The sequence below is a fragment of the Neofelis nebulosa genome, chromosome 3 (genome assembly GCF_028018385.1).
Source record: "Neofelis nebulosa isolate mNeoNeb1 chromosome 3, mNeoNeb1.pri, whole genome shotgun sequence".
NCBI lineage: Eukaryota > Metazoa > Chordata > Mammalia > Carnivora > Felidae > Neofelis > Neofelis nebulosa.
Genome location: NC_080784.1, coordinates 149,803,721 through 149,822,986, shown reverse-complemented (window position 1 = coordinate 149,822,986; position 19,266 = coordinate 149,803,721). Strand labels below are relative to the sequence as shown.

At 39.4% G+C, this 19,266-nt stretch overlaps 1 protein-coding gene across 1 annotated transcript in view; it reads left to right on the top strand.

The window, feature by feature from the left end:
* Positions 1–1,323: 1,323 nt before the first annotated feature.
* Positions 1,324–19,266, top strand: part of MOB1B (MOB kinase activator 1B) — a 53,675-nt gene continuing 35,732 nt past the window's right edge. The window contains exon 1 of the mRNA XM_058722332.1: positions 1,324–1,721. Within this exon, the coding sequence (XP_058578315.1) occupies positions 1,708–1,721 (14 nt within the window). The 5' untranslated portion in view covers positions 1,324–1,707. The remainder of the gene's footprint in view (positions 1,722–19,266) is intronic.

Sequence of the window (19,266 nt, the reverse complement as noted above, 5' to 3'; positions counted from 1 at the left end):
GTCCCTGACATGACAGACTTTTAGAACTGGAATATCTTAGAGATCATGAAATAATCCAAGACCCTCCTTTTCAAAGGTGTGAACTGTTGTTCTAATAGGTTAACTGATTTACTCTTCCCAAACATAATTTCCTAATCTGGTAATTCAAGTCTTACTTTCAGAAGACCCTTATGGAATTACATAATAAATTAGTACCAAATCAAGATCTGGGCTTTTGTTATAAATCCATTATTTTCACTATATTGAGATAAATCCTTTCCCCCCTTCTTTCCTGCATCTTTTGAGTATTTAAGTCTTCCCAAATTATTCCAGTGACCTCTGCCGTTCCCAAGATTATGTCAAGATTCCAATATTTTCTTCTGTATTTTTTAAACGGTTTGATTTACCAACATGCCAAACTAATAATGCACCAACTCAAAAGCATATAGTTCATATTGGTACTTCCTTCATGTCAGTTAGCCCAAAGTGGGTTAATAGCTGCACATTATTTAAGTTATGTTCAGGTTCTTTGAAAACTTACTTGTGGACTTGATGCATGTTTTAAGTAAAGAAGATGGACATCTCTTGTGTAAAATAAATGGGTACTTAAACTGATAATGTTGTGGTAGGTTGGTTATAGTGGCAATGCTGATTAAGCATTTATGGGGCCTAAGCCAATTATAACCATTCGGCACTCTGTTGCACAAAACATTCTAGAGGCTAGAATTGATTCAGTCCCCTTTATAGAGAGCCTTGCATTTCACAGTTAAGGGGTTCAGAGCCAGGCTTTATAATCCATTTAAGAATGCTCCACATTGAATATGTCACCACAGCAGTTTTCCCAACTGCTGATGACACCATAGCTTGCCTGTTGAGACAATAATGGATCCTGACCTCTCCTAGTTCAGGGTTTTAAAATACAACCATAAAACAACAGGGACCTTGAAAACCCATTTAGACCCTTTTCTCTCCTCTGGGGGAACCACACCCAACCCATTCCAAACACGTTAAACTTCCTCCTGTTTTTATATACTAGCAAAGAGACTCCATAACCTTTTACCATCCTGTGCCGAACACTTACAGAGGGCATAATTCTGGTGGCAATTCCATCCCTCACTGCAGAACATCCCGCAGCTGAAGCCCACTTCCTTCCTGACTGCTGAAACCCAGCTAAGCAGTTCGGAGCGCTTTGCCACGACCCGCAACTAGGTGGACAGTCCTTGACCAATCTGGTGGCCCCAGTGCACTCGCTGGGCGTGGTCCGGGGCTGCAAAGATGTCCAGAACTTGAGGGACCCGGGGCCACAGTGGGAGAGGGAGAGTCGGCGCCCGCCGCTCTCGCGAGAGTTCGCGGGGTGAGGGCGGTGAGGGACTGGAGACTAGGAGTAGGGGGAGGAGGAAGAAGAGGAATCGGAGGAGGGGGAGGCGCGACAAGCAGCTCAGCAGTCACGGCGGCTGTTCTTCGGAGAGCAGGCGTGTGGCCCTTTCCCCGCCTTCTTTCCCTTCCCCTCCCAGTGAGTGATTCAAGCCGTGCGCTTCCCACTTCCGCCCCCTCCGCCTGCCATTGGAACTAGCAAAGCCGAACAAGTTGGGGCCGTCGAACAGCTGGCGCTTCCCTTCCTCCTCCTCTCCTCTTCTTCTCTCCTTCCCTCTTCATCCCTGGCCGCCGCCGCCGCCGCCGCCCGGAGGCCTAGAAACCGCAAAGACCCCAGCCCACGCCGCGGCAGACATGAGCTTCTTGTTGTGAGTAGCCAGGCCCCGCGCGCGCCGGCTTTGTTCGGTCGACCAGGGCCGCGGGCCCCAGCTCGCCTTGCCCCGAGCTGCCCGGGCTAGGCGTTCCCACTGAGCAGGTCTCCGGTAGCCCTTCTGGTGCGCTGGCGCTGCCTGAGGGCCGTCGCCTCCCCAACCCGCTTCAAGCTCGCTTGGAGTCCTCCAGCCCCCACAGAGGCTCTTTCTCCCCGGACCCCGAGTCCCGACACACCCCGGTGCCTGGGTCTGCATTCTCCATCTCCCCATCTTTCCCTTCGTTCCACTCTTGGGTTTGTTGGTTTGCACGCTCTGCATAGATACCTCCCACTCCTCCGCATGACCTTTATGCGTCGCGTGCCAGGTGGTCTTTCTCCGTTTCGCTTGCCCATTGCTTTTTTCTGGATTCGAAGCACACAAGATCGGGCGTTGTGCTTTTCCCTGTCACCCCAGCACCTTTTAACTTCCCTCTTAGGTTTTAGGAGTGGAAAGTTGGAGTAACAAGTCCTGTGGATGTAACACATCCTTAATGAGGCGGCTTTAGGGTCAGGATCCCCAGGTGACAGCCCAGGGTCTTGGAGTGTGGAGCAGCTACTTGGTTCACCGAGGTGCCCTTCCTCCCAGTATGCTCCCCAGAAAAGTACGGGCTTTATCTTTTTAGACAGCCACCAAGCAGTCCGGTAGTGTGCTCTGGGTTGATTAGGTCCGCTGGGGAGTTATTTTGCAGATCATTTGTAAATGCCAACTTAACGTCACATTTAGTGCTGGTCGCTATTTCATTTACCTTTATTGCAGAAGAGTTTGGGGGGATGGACAGAAAGATGGGATGGCCAGATGGGGGTATGGAGGCAGCAGACAGCCCCAGGTCGTCTGAACACCCTTGGAATTCCGCGTTTGAAGGCTTCGTTGTGATTCACTTTTGTTTGATCTGTGGTTAGAAAGCTAATAAAAACTTGGAGGTTGAAACTAACATCATATACTCCTTTACTGTTGTGGACAGAATAGTATTTTTCTTCACAACAGTAGCAATAACAGTTCTGTTCCCATTCTCTTCTTTCCCCACCTGTAATTTTTAGTCATCACATTGGCACCTGGATCCTGAGAATTTAATTAACCCTTATTTTCACAGGCCCCTATGTAGAATATTAATTCTTTTTCGAGTGTTCAGGCAAAACTGAGTGACCACAGAAGGCTAACTGGCAGGCCAGCTTGCTAACATTTCTCATGTACACAGGAGGCCTGGCTTGTGTCATCCTGCCTAACACATGTGAGTTTGTGAAATCTCTTCCTTAGGCTCATCCTGGAAGTTGATTTTGAGTTTGTCATGTAGGTAGTGATAGGAGGATTGGGGGACTTCATGAAAGTCCTTGTTTCCCATGTTAGCTTGAAACGAGATTTCCAGGTATCTCAGCTTGAAGCTTCTCATCTTGAGTGTATTTTTACACTGCTGATGTTTGATTTCTTCAAGAATTAAAAGCTGTCTTCAAAATAGCAATGTAGATGATGTCTGTAACTGCTGCTAATGGACTTGTGTCTCTTGGAACTCTGAGCTAAATTGGTTGAGGCAGGGAAAAACCATATTTGGCTGAAACTAGGGATGGAGAAAGTTTTGGTGGTATTTTCTGAATACACCTAGAATAGTATCCTATTTATACAATGCTCAGTATGTAATAGTTACAGAAATGAAGTGGATAAGTTTATTCTGAAGCATATTAGTTACATAAGAAAAGTCTTGCCATAACTGATGTATGTAAATATATGGCACATTAGAGGGTTTGTACTATTTGGGGTACAATTTTTCAGTCAGGTCTCATGTAGCAGTTAATATATTCCCAACATTGGATTGTGTTTGACAATCCAAAAAAGTTAATCCAACACTTTTGGTTTTGGTTTTTGTCCACTAGTAGTTCCAACGCTAAATTGAAGATCTCATAGATATAAATAATTATTCTCAGAAATGAAAGAACAAAGTTTTGGTTATTTCATCTATATGTTATTTGGTATAGCTTCCTGAATATTATTTCTCCACCAGGAGTTGATCAGAGAAATTAAGAGTTGCTGTTTAGGAGTTAAATATAAGTATTTTCTGGGCATCTGGGTGGCTCAGTTGGCTAAGCCTCTGACTCTTGATCTCAACTCAGGTCTTGATCTCAGGGTTGAGAGTTCAAGCCCACGTTGGGCTCCATGCTGGGCATGGAGCCTACTTAAAAAAAAAAAAAAAAAGTGTGTGTGTGTGTGTATACACACATTTTTCTCTAGTTCTTAGAAGCTTACTTGGAAGGCTACTGTAAATGGTTGTGTCTGAGGAAGTAAGGGCAATGTGAGATATGTTAGTTAATGAGGATGCTGACTCATAATTCCCAAGGGCTTTAAGACAGAAGGAAAGAATTATTGTTTAAAAAAATAATTTATTGTGCCAGGCACTGATGTAGGCACTGGGTATCATTTATGAACAAAACAGTAAAAGATTCCTGTATTAGTTCAGTTTATGTTTTGGTAAGTGACCATAAACACTGAATATCAGTAAATTATACCACATGGTAGGAGGACGTAAGTGCCAGGAAACAAAGTAAAGCAGGGTAAAGAGGTTTTGGGATGGGGAGATGAGGTAGATTAGGTAATACCCAAAGGGTGTCCAGATAATCAGCAGCAGTGATACCTTTTGTAGTTTTTGTGCAGATGCACAGAATAAATTTGTACAGCATGTGTAGATAAGATTGGGACAAAGCTTTGGGTGTGCTGCAGACTGGCCTTTGGGAATCTTTAATAAGCTAAATTCCCAACTGATACATAGAGAAACTTCACAGGAACCTAATTTAACTTAATAGACTCAAATCTTTAAACATTGTCAGCACCTGCTGTGTGCTAAGCATTGTGGACAATGTGGGACTCCAGAGTGATCGATCGCTTATAAATCGTCATCTGTAATAGATGCAGTACATGGGGGTCTAAAGAATATGGAGCAATTTGTCCGATTTGGGCTGGAAGAAAGCTTTGTGAAAGAAGTGATGGAATATATAACAAGGGTTTTCTGAAAGGGGAAGGGGAAGTGGAAGATTTCAGTCAGAGGAAACGTCATAGAGACATGAATTTGCTTGTGAATTGTCCATTTTCAGGTTTGTCCGAAAAGCTGTAGAATCTTGGAGCTAGATGAGATCTATAAGTAACATAGCTTACTCAACCTCTTTTTGGTAAAGTGGCAAAATCACCAACTTTAGGTTATTGGCCTGATTATTGGCATGGGTTAAATCAAAATACATCCCTCTTAGGGTTTTTCCTCTCTTGGCATTTTATGCATATAAAATTCAGGGAAATTTAGGATCAGAGCTCTTAACGTTCACTCAAAGTGTGTTCACTGAAAATACTGAGTATTCTCTATATTTCTTGCATTTTGGAATTGCTAGTCTCTTCTGACCAGTGAAATTTTACAGAAATATTTAACTTGAAAAAGACTAAGGCCTTATTTCCTAATGTAGGGCTACTTGGTTGAAACAGAGTTGAAACAAACACTTGTAGTTAACTTTAAAATGGAAGTCTGTAGGAAAGGTGGTTTAGGGATGTGAATGAGTATAAACCAGATGTTTCTGTATAGGCAGAAACAAAGAGATAGATAGAGACAGGAAGGAAATTTTTATTAAGCATTATGTGAAGTAACTTCAATGTAAAGAATAGAAATTTAGGAAAGGAGACCCAGGGTTATAGCTGTGTTTATGTGTCCATCTCTGTCTTCCTTCTCTTTTTTCTCCCTGCCCCCTTCCCCAGATCCGTCTTTGTTTTTTGTTTTAAATTTTAAGCTTATGTATTTATTTTTGAGTCAGAGAGTGGGGGTGGGGGGAAAGAGAATCCCAAGCAGGCTCTGCACTGGTAGTGCAGAGCCTGACATGGGGCTCGATCTCATGAACCATGAGATCATGAACTGAGCCTAAATCAAGAATCATATTGTCTCAGTTTTGGCTAGTGGGAGTCCTATTCAGGCTGGCTTTTGTGTCCCTTTGACTTGTCTCTGTCTTTTTGTGAGCACTACCTAACTTTCTGGCACAACCAAATGTTCCAGATTTATCCTACACTTTCTCTGCCCTGGCCCTGGAAATGGTTATTTCTCTAAAGGTGTAGGTTCTGTTCATTGAAAAATAGTATTTAGAAAACAGAATGTGGGTGATAGATATGCTTGTTGGTTCAGATGCGTTGCTGCTCCCAGACCTTCTCATTGGACTGTGCTAGAAAATAACATATCCACACACATTTACATGTGCATATATTTTTTTCTATCTGTGTATATCAAGTACATTAACTCTAATACCTGCAATGCTGAGCCAAGTAGCACAGGGTTCCTTCTAGCCTTCTCCCTTTACATATTTTTCACTTCCTTCTTTGTTAGTGAGAAACTAGGCTCCCATAATCCTCAACATACGTATTTGCTCAAACCGCTGTGTATAGCCATTCTCCTAACCCAACTCTTCCTGGCCACCCTTCTTGTGGCTTGGGCCTGCGCATGTCATCTGAGCATGTGTGGGCCCCTGCTTCCACCATATCATGGTTGAAGGCAGTCTCAGACTCCACTGGGTATGGTGTGAGTGTGACAGTAATCTAATTTTTTCCCTATGAATCCTGTGTTTAGGATCAATACCTCAGACATGTTGGGAGGATTAGAGATACCGAATGGAAAAAGCCTAGCTCAATAAATTGTAGTTAAGTGCAGCAGTTCATTATCAATAACTCAGCAGTGTTATGACTGCTGGTAGCCGTTATTATTTTTTGTAAGCATCTTCATCATTTCTGATTACTTAAATCCTAGCCAATTTCTGTAGGTTTCTAATCACATGTATCAGTACTACGATTTTCTGCAGTTAGAGCTTAAAAGCAGGGGTTTGATTGAAGGTAAGCAAATATTTGGGTAATAGTTTACCTCATAGCCAAGTAGCCTTATAATTACTATTTATAAAGGAAAGGTTGGATTTTCTTTTATTGCTACTATTTTATCTTTCAGCCTAAATCCTTTTGTTCTCAAATTGAAATTTGATGGGAATAGTTCAATAGTTGTAGTATTGGCTATTAGAGGAATATTTTTTGTGTATGTTTCTTTGTAGAAATAGGTGATGGAATAACTTAAAATACTTTCTTAATACTCACTGTAAATATGGAATAGTTAAGTGGAAGCAATAGAAGTAAAAACCTTTTATGGCACATTTTCCAGTATCTTGGTGCCTAGATCATGTTTCAGGCAGATGAGCAGCAGCATGGCCTTTCTGCTCTGTAGAGAGTCTGTTTATTAATTAGTGCCCTGTAGCATTAGATTTAACTACTGAAATAGCTTTTTGTTTAAAAACTCCCTGTGGTTATAGTTTTTACTCACATATGCCTTGTTCCTAACTCTTCCCCACATCCTGCCAAATATTTAGCTGGCCCTTTTGTTTTCAACTCTTAGAAATTTCACTTTTGAATCCGTGAACAACAAACTGATTTGTCAAAACTGAGTTCTCTCAACTGGAACATAGCATTGTTTTGAGGACTGATGCTTAGGTCTCTAGCCTATGGTTAACTCCCAAAGGGTCTTTATCAGTCAGCCTATTTAATTCTTTAATCGATCCTTCACCGACTTTGTCAGGTTTTTTTTGTTTGTTTGTTTGTTTTTAAGTAAACTCTGCCCTCAACATGGGGCTGCAACTCCCAACCCTGAAATCAGGAGTTGCTTACTGTACTGACTGAGCCAGCCAAGCGCCCCAACCTTCTCAGTTATTTTTTTTTAATTTTTTAAAACTTACATTCAAGTTAGTTACCATATAGTGCAATGATGATTTCAGAAGTAGAATCCAGTGATTCATCCCCTACATATAACACCCAGTGCTCATCTGAACAAATGTCCTCTTTGATGCCCCTTACCCATTTAGCCCATCTCCCCACCCCAAACCCTTCCAGCAACCCTCAGTTTGTTCTCTGTATTTAAGTCTCTTATATTTTGTCCCCTCCCTGTTTTTATATTATTTTTGCTTCCCTTCCCTTATGTTTGTCTGTTTTGTATCTTAAATTCCACATATGAGTAAAGTCATATATTTGTCTTTTTCTAACTTATTTCACTTAGCGTAATACACTCCAGTTCCATCCATATTGTTGCCAATGGCAAGTTTCATTCTTTTTGATTGCCAAGTAATATTCCATTGCATATGATATATACCATATCTTCTTTATCGATTCATCAGTTGATGGACATTTGGGCTCTTTCCATACTTTGGGTATTGTCAATAGTGCTGCTATAAACATTGGGGTGCATATGCCCCTTTGAAACAGCATATCTGCATCCTCTGGATAAATACCTAGTAGTGCAATTGCTGGAGGGGTTTTTTTTTTTTTTAATTTCTTTTTTAAGTTTATTTATTTATTTTGAGAGAGAAAGAGACAGCATGAGCGGAGAGGGGCAGAGAGAGAGGGAGAGGGAGAGAATCCTTAGCAGGCTCCATGCTGCCAGTGCAGAGCCAAATGTGGGGCTCGAACTCATGAAACTGTGAGATCATGACCTGAGCTGAAACCAAGAGTCAGACATTTAACTGACTGAGCCACCCAGGTGCTCCCCAACCTTGTCAGTTTGTAATTTGGGAAATGACAAACATCAAGAACCAAAATGAAAGTTTTGTTTCTTTCTTTCTTTCTTTTTTTTTTTTTTTTTCAAACTACAGTTACAGCCAACTATCCAAAAAGTACAGTTACAAGTTGCTAAACATTTGGAACCAAAATGTACCTCAATTGAGAGGTATTGATTTTAGCTTTTGCTTAAGTGGGAACATAGTTTGGGTGTTGGGACTACATTGTTTAGTGATAACTGTAGGTTCTAGAGATACCTTTACCTTTTAAAAAAAATTTTTTTTTAAATCTTTTATTTTATTTTTGAGAGAGAGACAGTGTGAGCAGGGGAGGAGCAGAGAGACACACACAGAATCCAAAGCAGGCTCTAGGCCCTGAGCTGTCAGCACAGAGCCTGACGTGGGGCTCGAACCCACAAGCCGTGAGATCATGACCTGAAGTCAGATGCTCAACTGACTGAGCCACCCAGGTGCCCATACCTTTTTTTTTTTTTAATGCCATTCAATATTTAGAAAAAAAAGTACCACTATCATTTTGTATTACCATTGGGAAGAAAGGCTGCTGTTGGCTCTTTGGTGACAGAAGACACCCCCCCCCCCCCCAGGACTGAGGAGATCCAAATCTCTATATAATTATAATTCTTGATAAGTCTGCTTTGTACCCTTAAAGTGTGGAGCTTTGGCATCACCTAGGAGCATGTTAGAAATGCAAGATTTCAGGCCCGAAGCCTTGAATTAGAATGCATTTTAAGATTCCCTAGGTGAAAAGCACATTCAAGTTTAAGAAGCTTTGGATAATAATAGTAAGTGGATAATGCCTGTATATTGCGTTAAATGATTCAAAATAAGGTAAAGAAGAAAAATCCTTCGGATTCACTATAATACTACCTCTGTTCTTAAGAGAATCTGTGAGGCCCTGACAGTTTCTATTCTTGACCAAACTTAGGCTCTTGAACCTTCTCCTAGGCTCATCTGTGCACTTCCTTAAAGTCTAGTTTTAGCAAGAACCTTGCTTGGTCAGTTTAACCAGACACCCCCTTCCTGCAGCCTCAATATCTGATTTAGCTTCCTTATCCTCCACTGTCCCTCAGGTGATGTTTGATCGTCCTGGCTTGTCTTCAGCAAGAATCCCCTTAGGTCGGTTTAGCCAGAACCCTCCTAACCCTGATATTTCCTCCTAGTAATTTTCTGTCCATTCATCCCCATACCCTGCTTCTTGGCTATAATTCCTACTTGCACATTAGACACCCCCCTCCCCCCAGTAAAATCCCATCCCATTGCAGTGGTTCCTATATTTATTTCATTGTACTCTCTAAGAAGGTTAGGTCCCTTGGTTGTCTTTGCATACTTGTGATTATTTAAATTATTAGTTAAGGTCCCCTTCCCCCCTTCTGGACTGTAAGTTTCATAGTGTTTGTTCACTGTTTTATTTCTCAGAATGTTAGTATATTGCTTGGCAAGTATGTCGTGTGTGTGTGTGTGTGTGTGTGTGTGTGTGTGTGTGTGTATACAATTTTTTTTATTGACTAAAGGTTGTCATGGAAACAGTAGTAGTTAATGAGTGAGGAGACCTGAGTTTCAGAGTCTTTGTTCTGTCACCAGCCATGTGACCTTGGGCACATCACTTAATTTCTTAGCTTCTGTTTCCTCTGTCTACTGGGTGGAAAGGAATGCCTAGTCTATTGGGTAAATTTGAGAATTGAAAGAGAGAGTGTATATGTAAGTTTTCATAAACCAGAGAGTCCTGTACAAACACTGTTATTATCCTTGCTTATGAAGTTCCCAAACCCAGTATATAAACGCTTTCTGCATTCCAAATTTTATTTAGCTGTGTTACAAATGAATGGTATTATTGCATAATACAATAAATATTTACTTGGACGCCTTCTGTGTCTAAAGCAAAGTGTTTGCTGGTGGTGGAAGGAGAAAGGTAGGGGGTCAGAAATAAATAAGATGTGGTCTCTGGCCTCAAGTATCTTTGAAGACCAGTATGTCATGTGGATATACTCCTCAAGAGTTGTTTTTAACTCATTTTAAGTCCACTGGCTAACGAAGGTTAAAGATTATTGATGTTTCATTGACTATACAACCCTTTTGGATATAGGAATGAAATAGTTGCATTCCGTGTTTATAAAAGTCACAGGATGTATCCATTGTGTTCATACATACGGAACAGCAGGAATTGTGTAGATGTGTGCTTCTGTATTTTTAGGTAGAGGCTGTTTCTAGTGGATGGATGTGGGTTCCTTCCCTACTTGATTTTGCCACTGCTGCCGTAATTACTCTGCTGTAGCACTGCATTTTAAAAAAAATTTTTTTTTCAACGTTTTTTATTTATTTTTGGGACAGAGAGAGACAGAGCATGAACGGGGGAGGGGCAGAGAGAGAGGGAGACACAGAATCGGAAACAGGCTCCAGGCTCCGAGCCATCAGCCCAGAGCCTGACGCGGGGCTCGAACTCACAGACCGCGAGATCGTGACCTGGCTGAAGTCGGACGCTTAACCGACTGCGCCACCCAGGCGCCCCTGCATTTTTTAATAGGGAAAGGGAGTGGCTGGAATTCTTTGGACCACTTTTTTCTTGCAGTTCACTTGGACTTTTCAGGTAGAGATTGGAGTGTGCTGGCAGTGGTTGGCAAAATCCCAAGGCATAGAGAGCCTCTGTGATGTGGTGTTTGCTTACCACTCCAGCCTCATTTGTGCCTTCCTGCCATGCTCTCCCCCATGGAGCCCAGCCATTTTATTTGCATTTCTTTCAACATACATTCCTCCCTTGTCTGCCTGCCTTTGTAAGTGCTATTCCTGTTCTTCTGGCTGGACTGCCCTTCTTCCCACCCTTATTTCTTCAGTTGAAGAGCCAACTCTTTTCCCCTGACTTGTGACCCCTTTACAATTTATTGGATAACATTTCAGATTCCATATTATAGCCCTTATCAAAAACAACTGTACTTATCAGTTTTCTGGCCTTTCTTTTTCATCAGAATGCGTGACCTCCTTAAAGGTAACAGCAATTTCAAAAGCTGTATTTAAATCTCTACCACCTAGTATAGTGCCTCGTATGTATTACACACTCAGTAACAAAAATTTTTTAAAAAATCAAAGACATTTTCAAGTATTTTCATGGTGGTAGGTGGAGGTCTTAGTGATTCCTTTTACTCTGCTCTAATTTTGACCTTTAAGAGACTTCTTGGGAAATATAAGTAGGTGCACAGAAAGGTTTGGAACACCTATTTGTTGGATGTTTATCTCACAATTTTGTAGAGACCTTGTTGTCTTACCCCTTTTTCAGGATTGGTATATGCCAGGCACATGTTTCCTACCTGCCACTGTGAATTGTGTTCCAGTAGCAGTGAGTGAGAGTGCCCCTTTCCCTGTATCCCACCACCATTGCACCACTGAGAGTAATGTCAAGAAAACTTCTTGGCTTCTTGGGCTTTTCATATTAATACCAAGTAAACAAGTTAATGATAAAGATTCTGCCAAAAAATCTGTCTCCTTTATTTCTAATGATATAGTTAGGGTGCTTGCTTCCATTGCCATCAATCTTTTTCCTCTTTAATTTTAAAAGGGAAAAGTAGTATGTTAAACACATTGATCAACAAAGTCACAAAATTAAGTTTTAAAATATTGATGACTTCTTAGGAAAATATTAATTTTCTCCAAGATCTGTATGGATTATAGTCCCTAAAGGGAGATTTTACAAAATGAAATATTTAATTGGATTTCTTATTTCTTAGTTATCTTTCTGATATTTTAATGTAGATAGCAAATAATGAACATGTTTGGGAGGCAGGTGGCATACTTGGAGCTGTAAAAATGACGTACAGATTCTGGAGATGGATTTGAAGCTGCTTTTCACCTATTCCTTTTAACATATTTGTTGCTTTTCTTATGGAGTCTGATAGAGATCTCTGCCAGGGTTTTCCTCTCTGGATTATTTCAAGGTAGAGAGTTTTTTCTCCAAAATATAAGTAAATAGTAGTGTCCAATTGCTGTTGAATCTGATGAAATGTTTATAGTTTTGAGCATTTACAGGTCAACTGTTACAAGCATGAGTAAGTGATATGATATGACAACTCAGAACACTTTATCATTTTATCAGTAAATACTTTGTATATTTGTATATATGAGAAACACTTCTAACCTTAATGAATTTGTTCCTTTTTCTTATGGTAGTTCTGATACTTACATTTCACTTAGTTCAAAAAGAAACGGGACAGCAAGGGAGGATTTTTACAATTTTATACATTTTTTTCTTTTCCTCCTCTTTGATGGTTTTCTTTTGTTTATGTTAACCTTTCTTAGTTTTCAGTGGCTATGGCTATAGTTAAAGCCTGCTGCAGGTACTGGGGAGCATTGCTGAATTCCAGATAGTGCAAAATGTCATTTTTGCAGTATTAGGATTAAAGGGACTTTTTTTTTTTTTTTAATGTACCATTCCTGGAGTTTTATATAGCTGTTTCTCTGCCTTGTGTTCCCAGGTTTGACCGCATCTGTATTATTTTCATAGGGGCTTTCCTGACATCACCCTGGTAATGATAGCTGTTCTTGTTAGCTTTCATTTAGAGGATTGATTATCCTGTGCTTGGGTGCCATAAGCTCATGGTTAAACCATTGGTGAGCTGAAAAATGGAAACCCTTGCTTCTCAACAGAAAGGGAGAATGAAACAGTCTTGAAGAAAAGAAATATTTTATCTGCATTCGTCTGTAGAAGAATTCAGTTATTCTTGGGACACCTGGATGGCTCATTTGTTTAAGCTTCCAATTTTGGCTCAGGTCATGATCTCGTGGTTTGTGAGTTTGAGCCCTGCATCGGGCTCTCTGCTGTCAGCGTGGAGCCCGCTTGGGATCATCTGTTCCCTTTTCTCTCTGTCCCTCTTCTGTTTGTGCTCTCTCTCTCAAAAATAAATGTTTTAAAAAATATTAAAAAAAAGAAGAAGAATTCAGTTGTTCTTGTGATCTGCAGATGTACTCTAAAACAGTATGTCTAGAGCCTGTATAGGCCCCTGTATGTCAGGCTCTGAGAGGCAGGACTTAGAAATTAGGTGGTGACAGTACAGAATTTAAGTTGGGCAAAGTCATTGTACTTTTGTGCCTTTTTTTCTTATTTATAAAAAGAACAGTTTTATGTTTAACAATATGCAGTCTTCATGGTGTCTGAGATTTCTGGTGACTTGTGGAATTGGTGAGAATGAGATCAAATCTCTGGGTAAATAATTTACAGTTTTAGGGTTGGAAAAGATTCCAGTTCACCCTCTTATTTTTAGACAAACCAGTTAAGACTCTGGGATCTTGTGATTTTCTAAGGCCACTCTGTTATTTGTGTAAACAAATCCTAGTGAGATTTGATTACACCAAGAATTCCAAGTCTCTTGTTATTTTAGTTGTATTTTTTGACATTACATGATTACTTACTCTTTTTACAATTGCTTATTTAAAATGTACAATATGTAGATGTAACTTAAGCTTATGTCTGTGGAAGGGCCTTTGCTATAAGGGATAAAGAGATAGTATGGCTATATTTAACTGGTGTCAGTTATGGAGAGCTGACTATGCACCAGTGGTTCTTTACCTTTCTATACATATCATTTAGTTTTCAGAACCATCTTACATGGTAGGTGATACAATTTCTCTCTCTTTTAAAAATTTTTTTAATGTTCATTTATTTTTGAGAGAGAGAGGAGGAGACACAGAATCTAAAGCAGGCTCCAGGCTCCAAGCTATCAGCACAGAGCCCGACATGGGGCTCAACGTGCGGCTCGAACTTAAGAACCAACCACAAGATCATGACCTGAGCCGAAGTCGATTCTTTACCGACTGAGCCACCCAGGCCCCCCGTGATTTCTCTTTTTTGTAATCATAATGATTAAGTAGCTTACCTAAAGTCACATAACTAGTACAAGCCAAATACAGGATTCCAGGATAGCCAACTGCAAAAATCAAGGTTTCCACTATTCCATGTGAAATAGATAATGCCCCAAGTTAAACAGTAATGGTAGATGGCTTTTGTCGATCCTTGTGTCCGGTATTGCATTAGTGTTTTTTATTCTCTGGTTTCTAATTCTTGAAATGACTGCAGCATAATGCTGTCTCCATTTTGTAGATGAGGCAAATAAGGCTCTAGAGAGGTTAAGTGACTAAGTCTACGTGTCTCACTAAGTAGTGGAGGCACAGTGTTACTCCAGGGCTGTAGGACTGTAGTTGGCAGCCAGCATCCTCCCACTACTCTGTGCTGCATGCTGCTTTAACAGATCTCAACTCTGTACGTATTTCATTCATAGCTTTAGGCTTTCTCAGGGACCATTGGTATATCAAATTGATTGAATCTGGCAGTTTCTAAGGTGAATGAATGTTTTTGAAACAATTTGATAATAGCTAAGCAGCCACCAGCTAATGAACCATTAGGATGAGAAGTCTCCACATGTATAGGTGATTTTGGCTTACTGATTTGTGGTGTACTGGAAATATTATGAGTCATAGATATATTGCACAGTACGCTTTTATTTTATTTTATTTTATTTTATTTTTTAAAGTTTATTTTTGACAGAGAGAGTGAGCGTGAGCTAGGGAGGGGCAGAGAGAGAGGGAGACAGAATCTGAAGCAGGCTCCAGGCTCCGAGCTGGCAGCACAGAGCCTTACGTAGGGCTTGAACTCACAAACTGTGAGCTTATGACCTGGGCTGAAGTCGAATGCTTAACCGACTGAGCCCCCCGGGCTCAGTCTCTAAAGATAGAACAGTTTATTGACATTTCTGTAAATAGTCTATTTTATTGCCAAATTTTAATAAACATTCACACTGTTTTTTAATTAAGCTTTTATACTTTTAAAAATTTATTTTTGTTGGTATTCTACATGTACATGATTTAGAGTTAAATAGTTCTCTAAGGCTTGTTATAAAAACAACCTCTTTTTTCCTGCTTCAGAATACAGCCATTTGAACTCTTTTACCTGATTGTTTTAATTTCTTATCTCTAATTTATAGTGTTACTTAATTTTTTTCATTTCTAGGCATTAATTATTGAATTATTTTTCTTTTTTTATTGAAGTGTAATTGACATATAGTATTACATTAGTTTCATGTGTGTAGCAGAATGATTCAACATTTGTGTACATTGCAAAATGATCACCACTGTGAGTCTAGTGTCATCAAAGTATGATACAGTATTATTGACTCTATTTCTTATGCTGTATATTATGTGCCTGTGACTTACTTATTTTATAAGTGGAATGAACTTTGTAATTTTTTGATCCCCTTCACCCATTTTGCACTTGCCCCAAGCTCCCTCCCCTTGGCAACCACCAATCTGTTCTCTGTATCTATGTGTTTGGATTTTGTTGTGTTTTGGTTTTTAGATTCCACAAGCAAATGAAATTATGCAGTATTTGCCTTTCTCTGACTTATTTCACTTAGCGTAATACCCTATAGGCCCATCCATGTTGTGGCAAATGGTAAGATTTTATTCTTTTTTTATGGCTGAGTAGTATTCGTGTGAGTTTGTATTACCTATTAAAAATTTTTTATTTTTATTTTAAAGAGAGAGAGCATAGGCAGGGGAGAGGGGCAGAGGGAAAGAGAGAATTTTAAGCAGGCTCTGTGCTCAGTGCAAAGCAGGATGCAGAAGTTGATACCACGACCCTGGAATCCTGACCTGAACCTGAATCAAGAGTTGGATGCTCAACCAACTGAGCCACGCAGGTGCCCCTGCCAATGTTCTTTATCCATGTTTCCTTTGAACAACACTTAGGTTGTTTCCATATCTTGGATATGCTAAATAATGCTTTAGGAAACATAAGGGTGCATATATCTTGTTGGTTTCATGCGTTCCCCCTTGGGTGAATACTTAGTAAGTAGTGGAATTGCTGGCTCATATGGTAGTTCTATTTTTTTTTTTTTAAGTTTATTTATTTATTTTGAGAAAGAGGGAGAGCACAGGCAAGGAAGTGGCAGAGAGAAAGGGAGAGAGAGAGAATCCCAAGCAGGTTCCGCACTGTGAGTATGGAGCCTGATGCAAGACTTGAACTCACAAACCGTGAGATCATGACCTGAGCAGACACCAAGAGTCAGACGCTTAACTGGCTGAGCCATGCAGGCGCCCCTATTGTTAATTTTTTGAGGAACTTTCATACTGTTTTCCACAGTGGCTGTAGCAGTTTACATTCTACCAACAGTGAGCACGCGTTCTCTTTTCTCCACATCCTCACCAATACTTGTTGTTTCTTGTCTTTTTGATAATAGCCATTCAGACAGATATCAGATGATTATCTCACTATGGTTTTGATTTGCATTTCCCTGATGATTAGTGACCTTGAGCACTTTTTCATGTGCTTGTTGGCCATCTGTCTTTTGTGAGCCACCCAGGGACCCTAGTTTCTCTTTTTTATATAGTATCCTGTTCTTATTTCATGAAGCAATATTTTTTTCCTATCAGTATTATATAGTTCTTTTTGGAATGGGTCATTTTTATTCTTCTGCATCTTTTATTCTCCAGGTTGCTTTTTTCTGTTTTAGTGTCTTCTTTCATGTTAGAGGCTCCCTGCAAATGCCTGGTAACTCCTTTGCTTTCTGCTTTTATTTACATGTAGGACAATTGAAAATCGAATTGGAATCTGTGTGCTTGTGTGTGAAGGGCATGTTAACTGTGGTCTTTGCTGAAAGGTGATATGGCTAGGCTGTTTCTTTGAAGAACTCCTGGTATGAATCTTTTTAGGCCTTTTTACATGGTGTGGTCAGATTTGCCAGCAAGAGCTCTTCTGGTGTTTGCTTTTTTTTTTTTTTCAAATTTTTATTTAAATTCTAGTTAGCATATATGGTAAACGGTTTCAGATGTAGAATTTAGTGATCCATCACTTACATTGCTTGGAGATTATTATCCTGGCTGCAAGGTTTTTGGTATCCTGAAGGAGCTGGAGGTTGGGGGCTATAGAGGTCTCGATGTTGATTTTTCACACTCATCTAATCTCTCAATGTTAGGTATGGTACATTTGCCTCCAAGTGTGCCTTATCTCCCAAGCTAGACACCGTCTCTGTTTTGTCCTTTTGTAGGTAACCCTAATCTTTTCTCAGGAGGGGGGTTGTACAGATGCCCACTGTGTATATTGCAGAGGGAAGCTGGGTGTGTAATTTCTTAGACTGTGAAAGTCTTGCTCTATCTTCACTCCCACTTCCAGAGTATCCTACTTATTTAATTCCTGAACCTTTTGTGGGATCTATGGTATAAATTGGGTAGCTTCTAAGTTTAGGGTTAAGTTTCCTTAGGTATGTTAATTCAGTTATTTCTTCATCTACTTTATAATCTTAAAATTTTTATTGTTGTCTTCTCTTTCATTCTGTTCTTACAGGATTATAATTATAATTTTTTTTTAAATTCACTTTATTATCATTTTGAGTAGGGAGTGGAAGCTAATGTGTATTTGTAGCCTACCATCTTCAACAATTCACTCTTCAAAATAGTCTTCTTATAAGTTCTAATTCATTTTATTGCCACATTCTGTTAAGTGTTGACAGTTGTGTGGTGTCTGTAAGTGAAAGGAAATTATGTCACTGTGTTAAACTACTCTGTGCTTTTTGAGTTGCTTTTGTTTCAGTGATGTCTTAGTGGGTAAGGAGTCTAAACGTCCTTTTTCCAACTAACAGTTCAATAACTCATTTTTACAAGAAAACAGATTAATACAAATTTGAGCTGTATGTAAGGAACTGTCTTTTATGTATTATTTATTATCAGTCTTCACTGATAATCCATATTATTCAGGTTATGCTTCTGAAGTTATGCTTTAGCAAATCTCATTTAAATCTTTAATGTCTTTGACTTCAATTACTCATTGGTTAAAATTTATCTCCAAATCAGGAATGATTTCTGCTTATGTAAAAACAAACAAAAACCAGTCAATTGCATTTGAAATTATAGGAGGAAACGATTTATAAGTTTTGTATTCATGTTCCTGATATCTTTCCCCAGCTCCAAGAAATAAAAGAAAAAAATTTTCCCATTTTCCTGGACCCTATCTGTATTTATAGGCATCACCATGAACTTCCTTATTTTCTTAAGACTATTAACTTAATGCACTGAATTTCTTATAAGTGCTGTCATTTTGAACTTTAAAGTATGATACAAATATGATCAAAGCTTTCTTTAGAGTCACTGTTTAATAAAGAATAAACCGTAGGATATAAACTATAGATTATTTTTCATTGAGTAAAAAGGGTCTGTACTTACTCATCCTGAATGTCTGTGTTTTATTCAAAAGAATACTTCTCTAGTATTAAAAAATAAATGTGGAGCTCATGGAAAATTTCACAAGAACATGAATGTTCTTGTGATAGCCTGAGATAAAGGAGACAGATTAGGACAGGAGTTCTTTATCTGGGTTTTTGGACATGTTTTAGCACCTCCCTGAATTCCTATGTGCAAAATATTTTGTCTCTTATGTCTCTAGGGAGAAAGTTCTTAAATGTCTTTCAGATTGTCAGAGGCTCAAAACACTTGAACTAGAGGCAAAAAAGTCAGTAAAGAAAAAAAATAATTGTTTATATGTTTAAGAACATCATGGGAGGTATATTTCCATATTATGTAGCTCAGAGATATGTCTTAGGCTCACGTTCACTGCTTTAGGTTTATCTTTATTTTTGTTTTATTGAAGTATGATTTACAAACAGTGAAATGCTCAGATCTGAGGTATATAGTTTGATAGGTTTAGACAAGTGTGTATAAACTCTGTGTAACCCATACCCTTTTCTTTTTTTCTTTTTTTCTTTTTTTTTTTAACCCATACCGTTTTCAAGACCCAGAACATTTTCATCACCCCAGAAGTTACCTTAACTTTTTAAAGTAAGAGCAAAGGCCATTCTTTGTAGCTCTTTGATTTAAGGACAGACTTCTTCTTTACATAGTCCTGGAGAATCTATTAGCTAAATTAGTTGCTCAGGTTTTTTTTTGTTTGTTTTTCAAGGTAAGTTCAGTGCCCAATG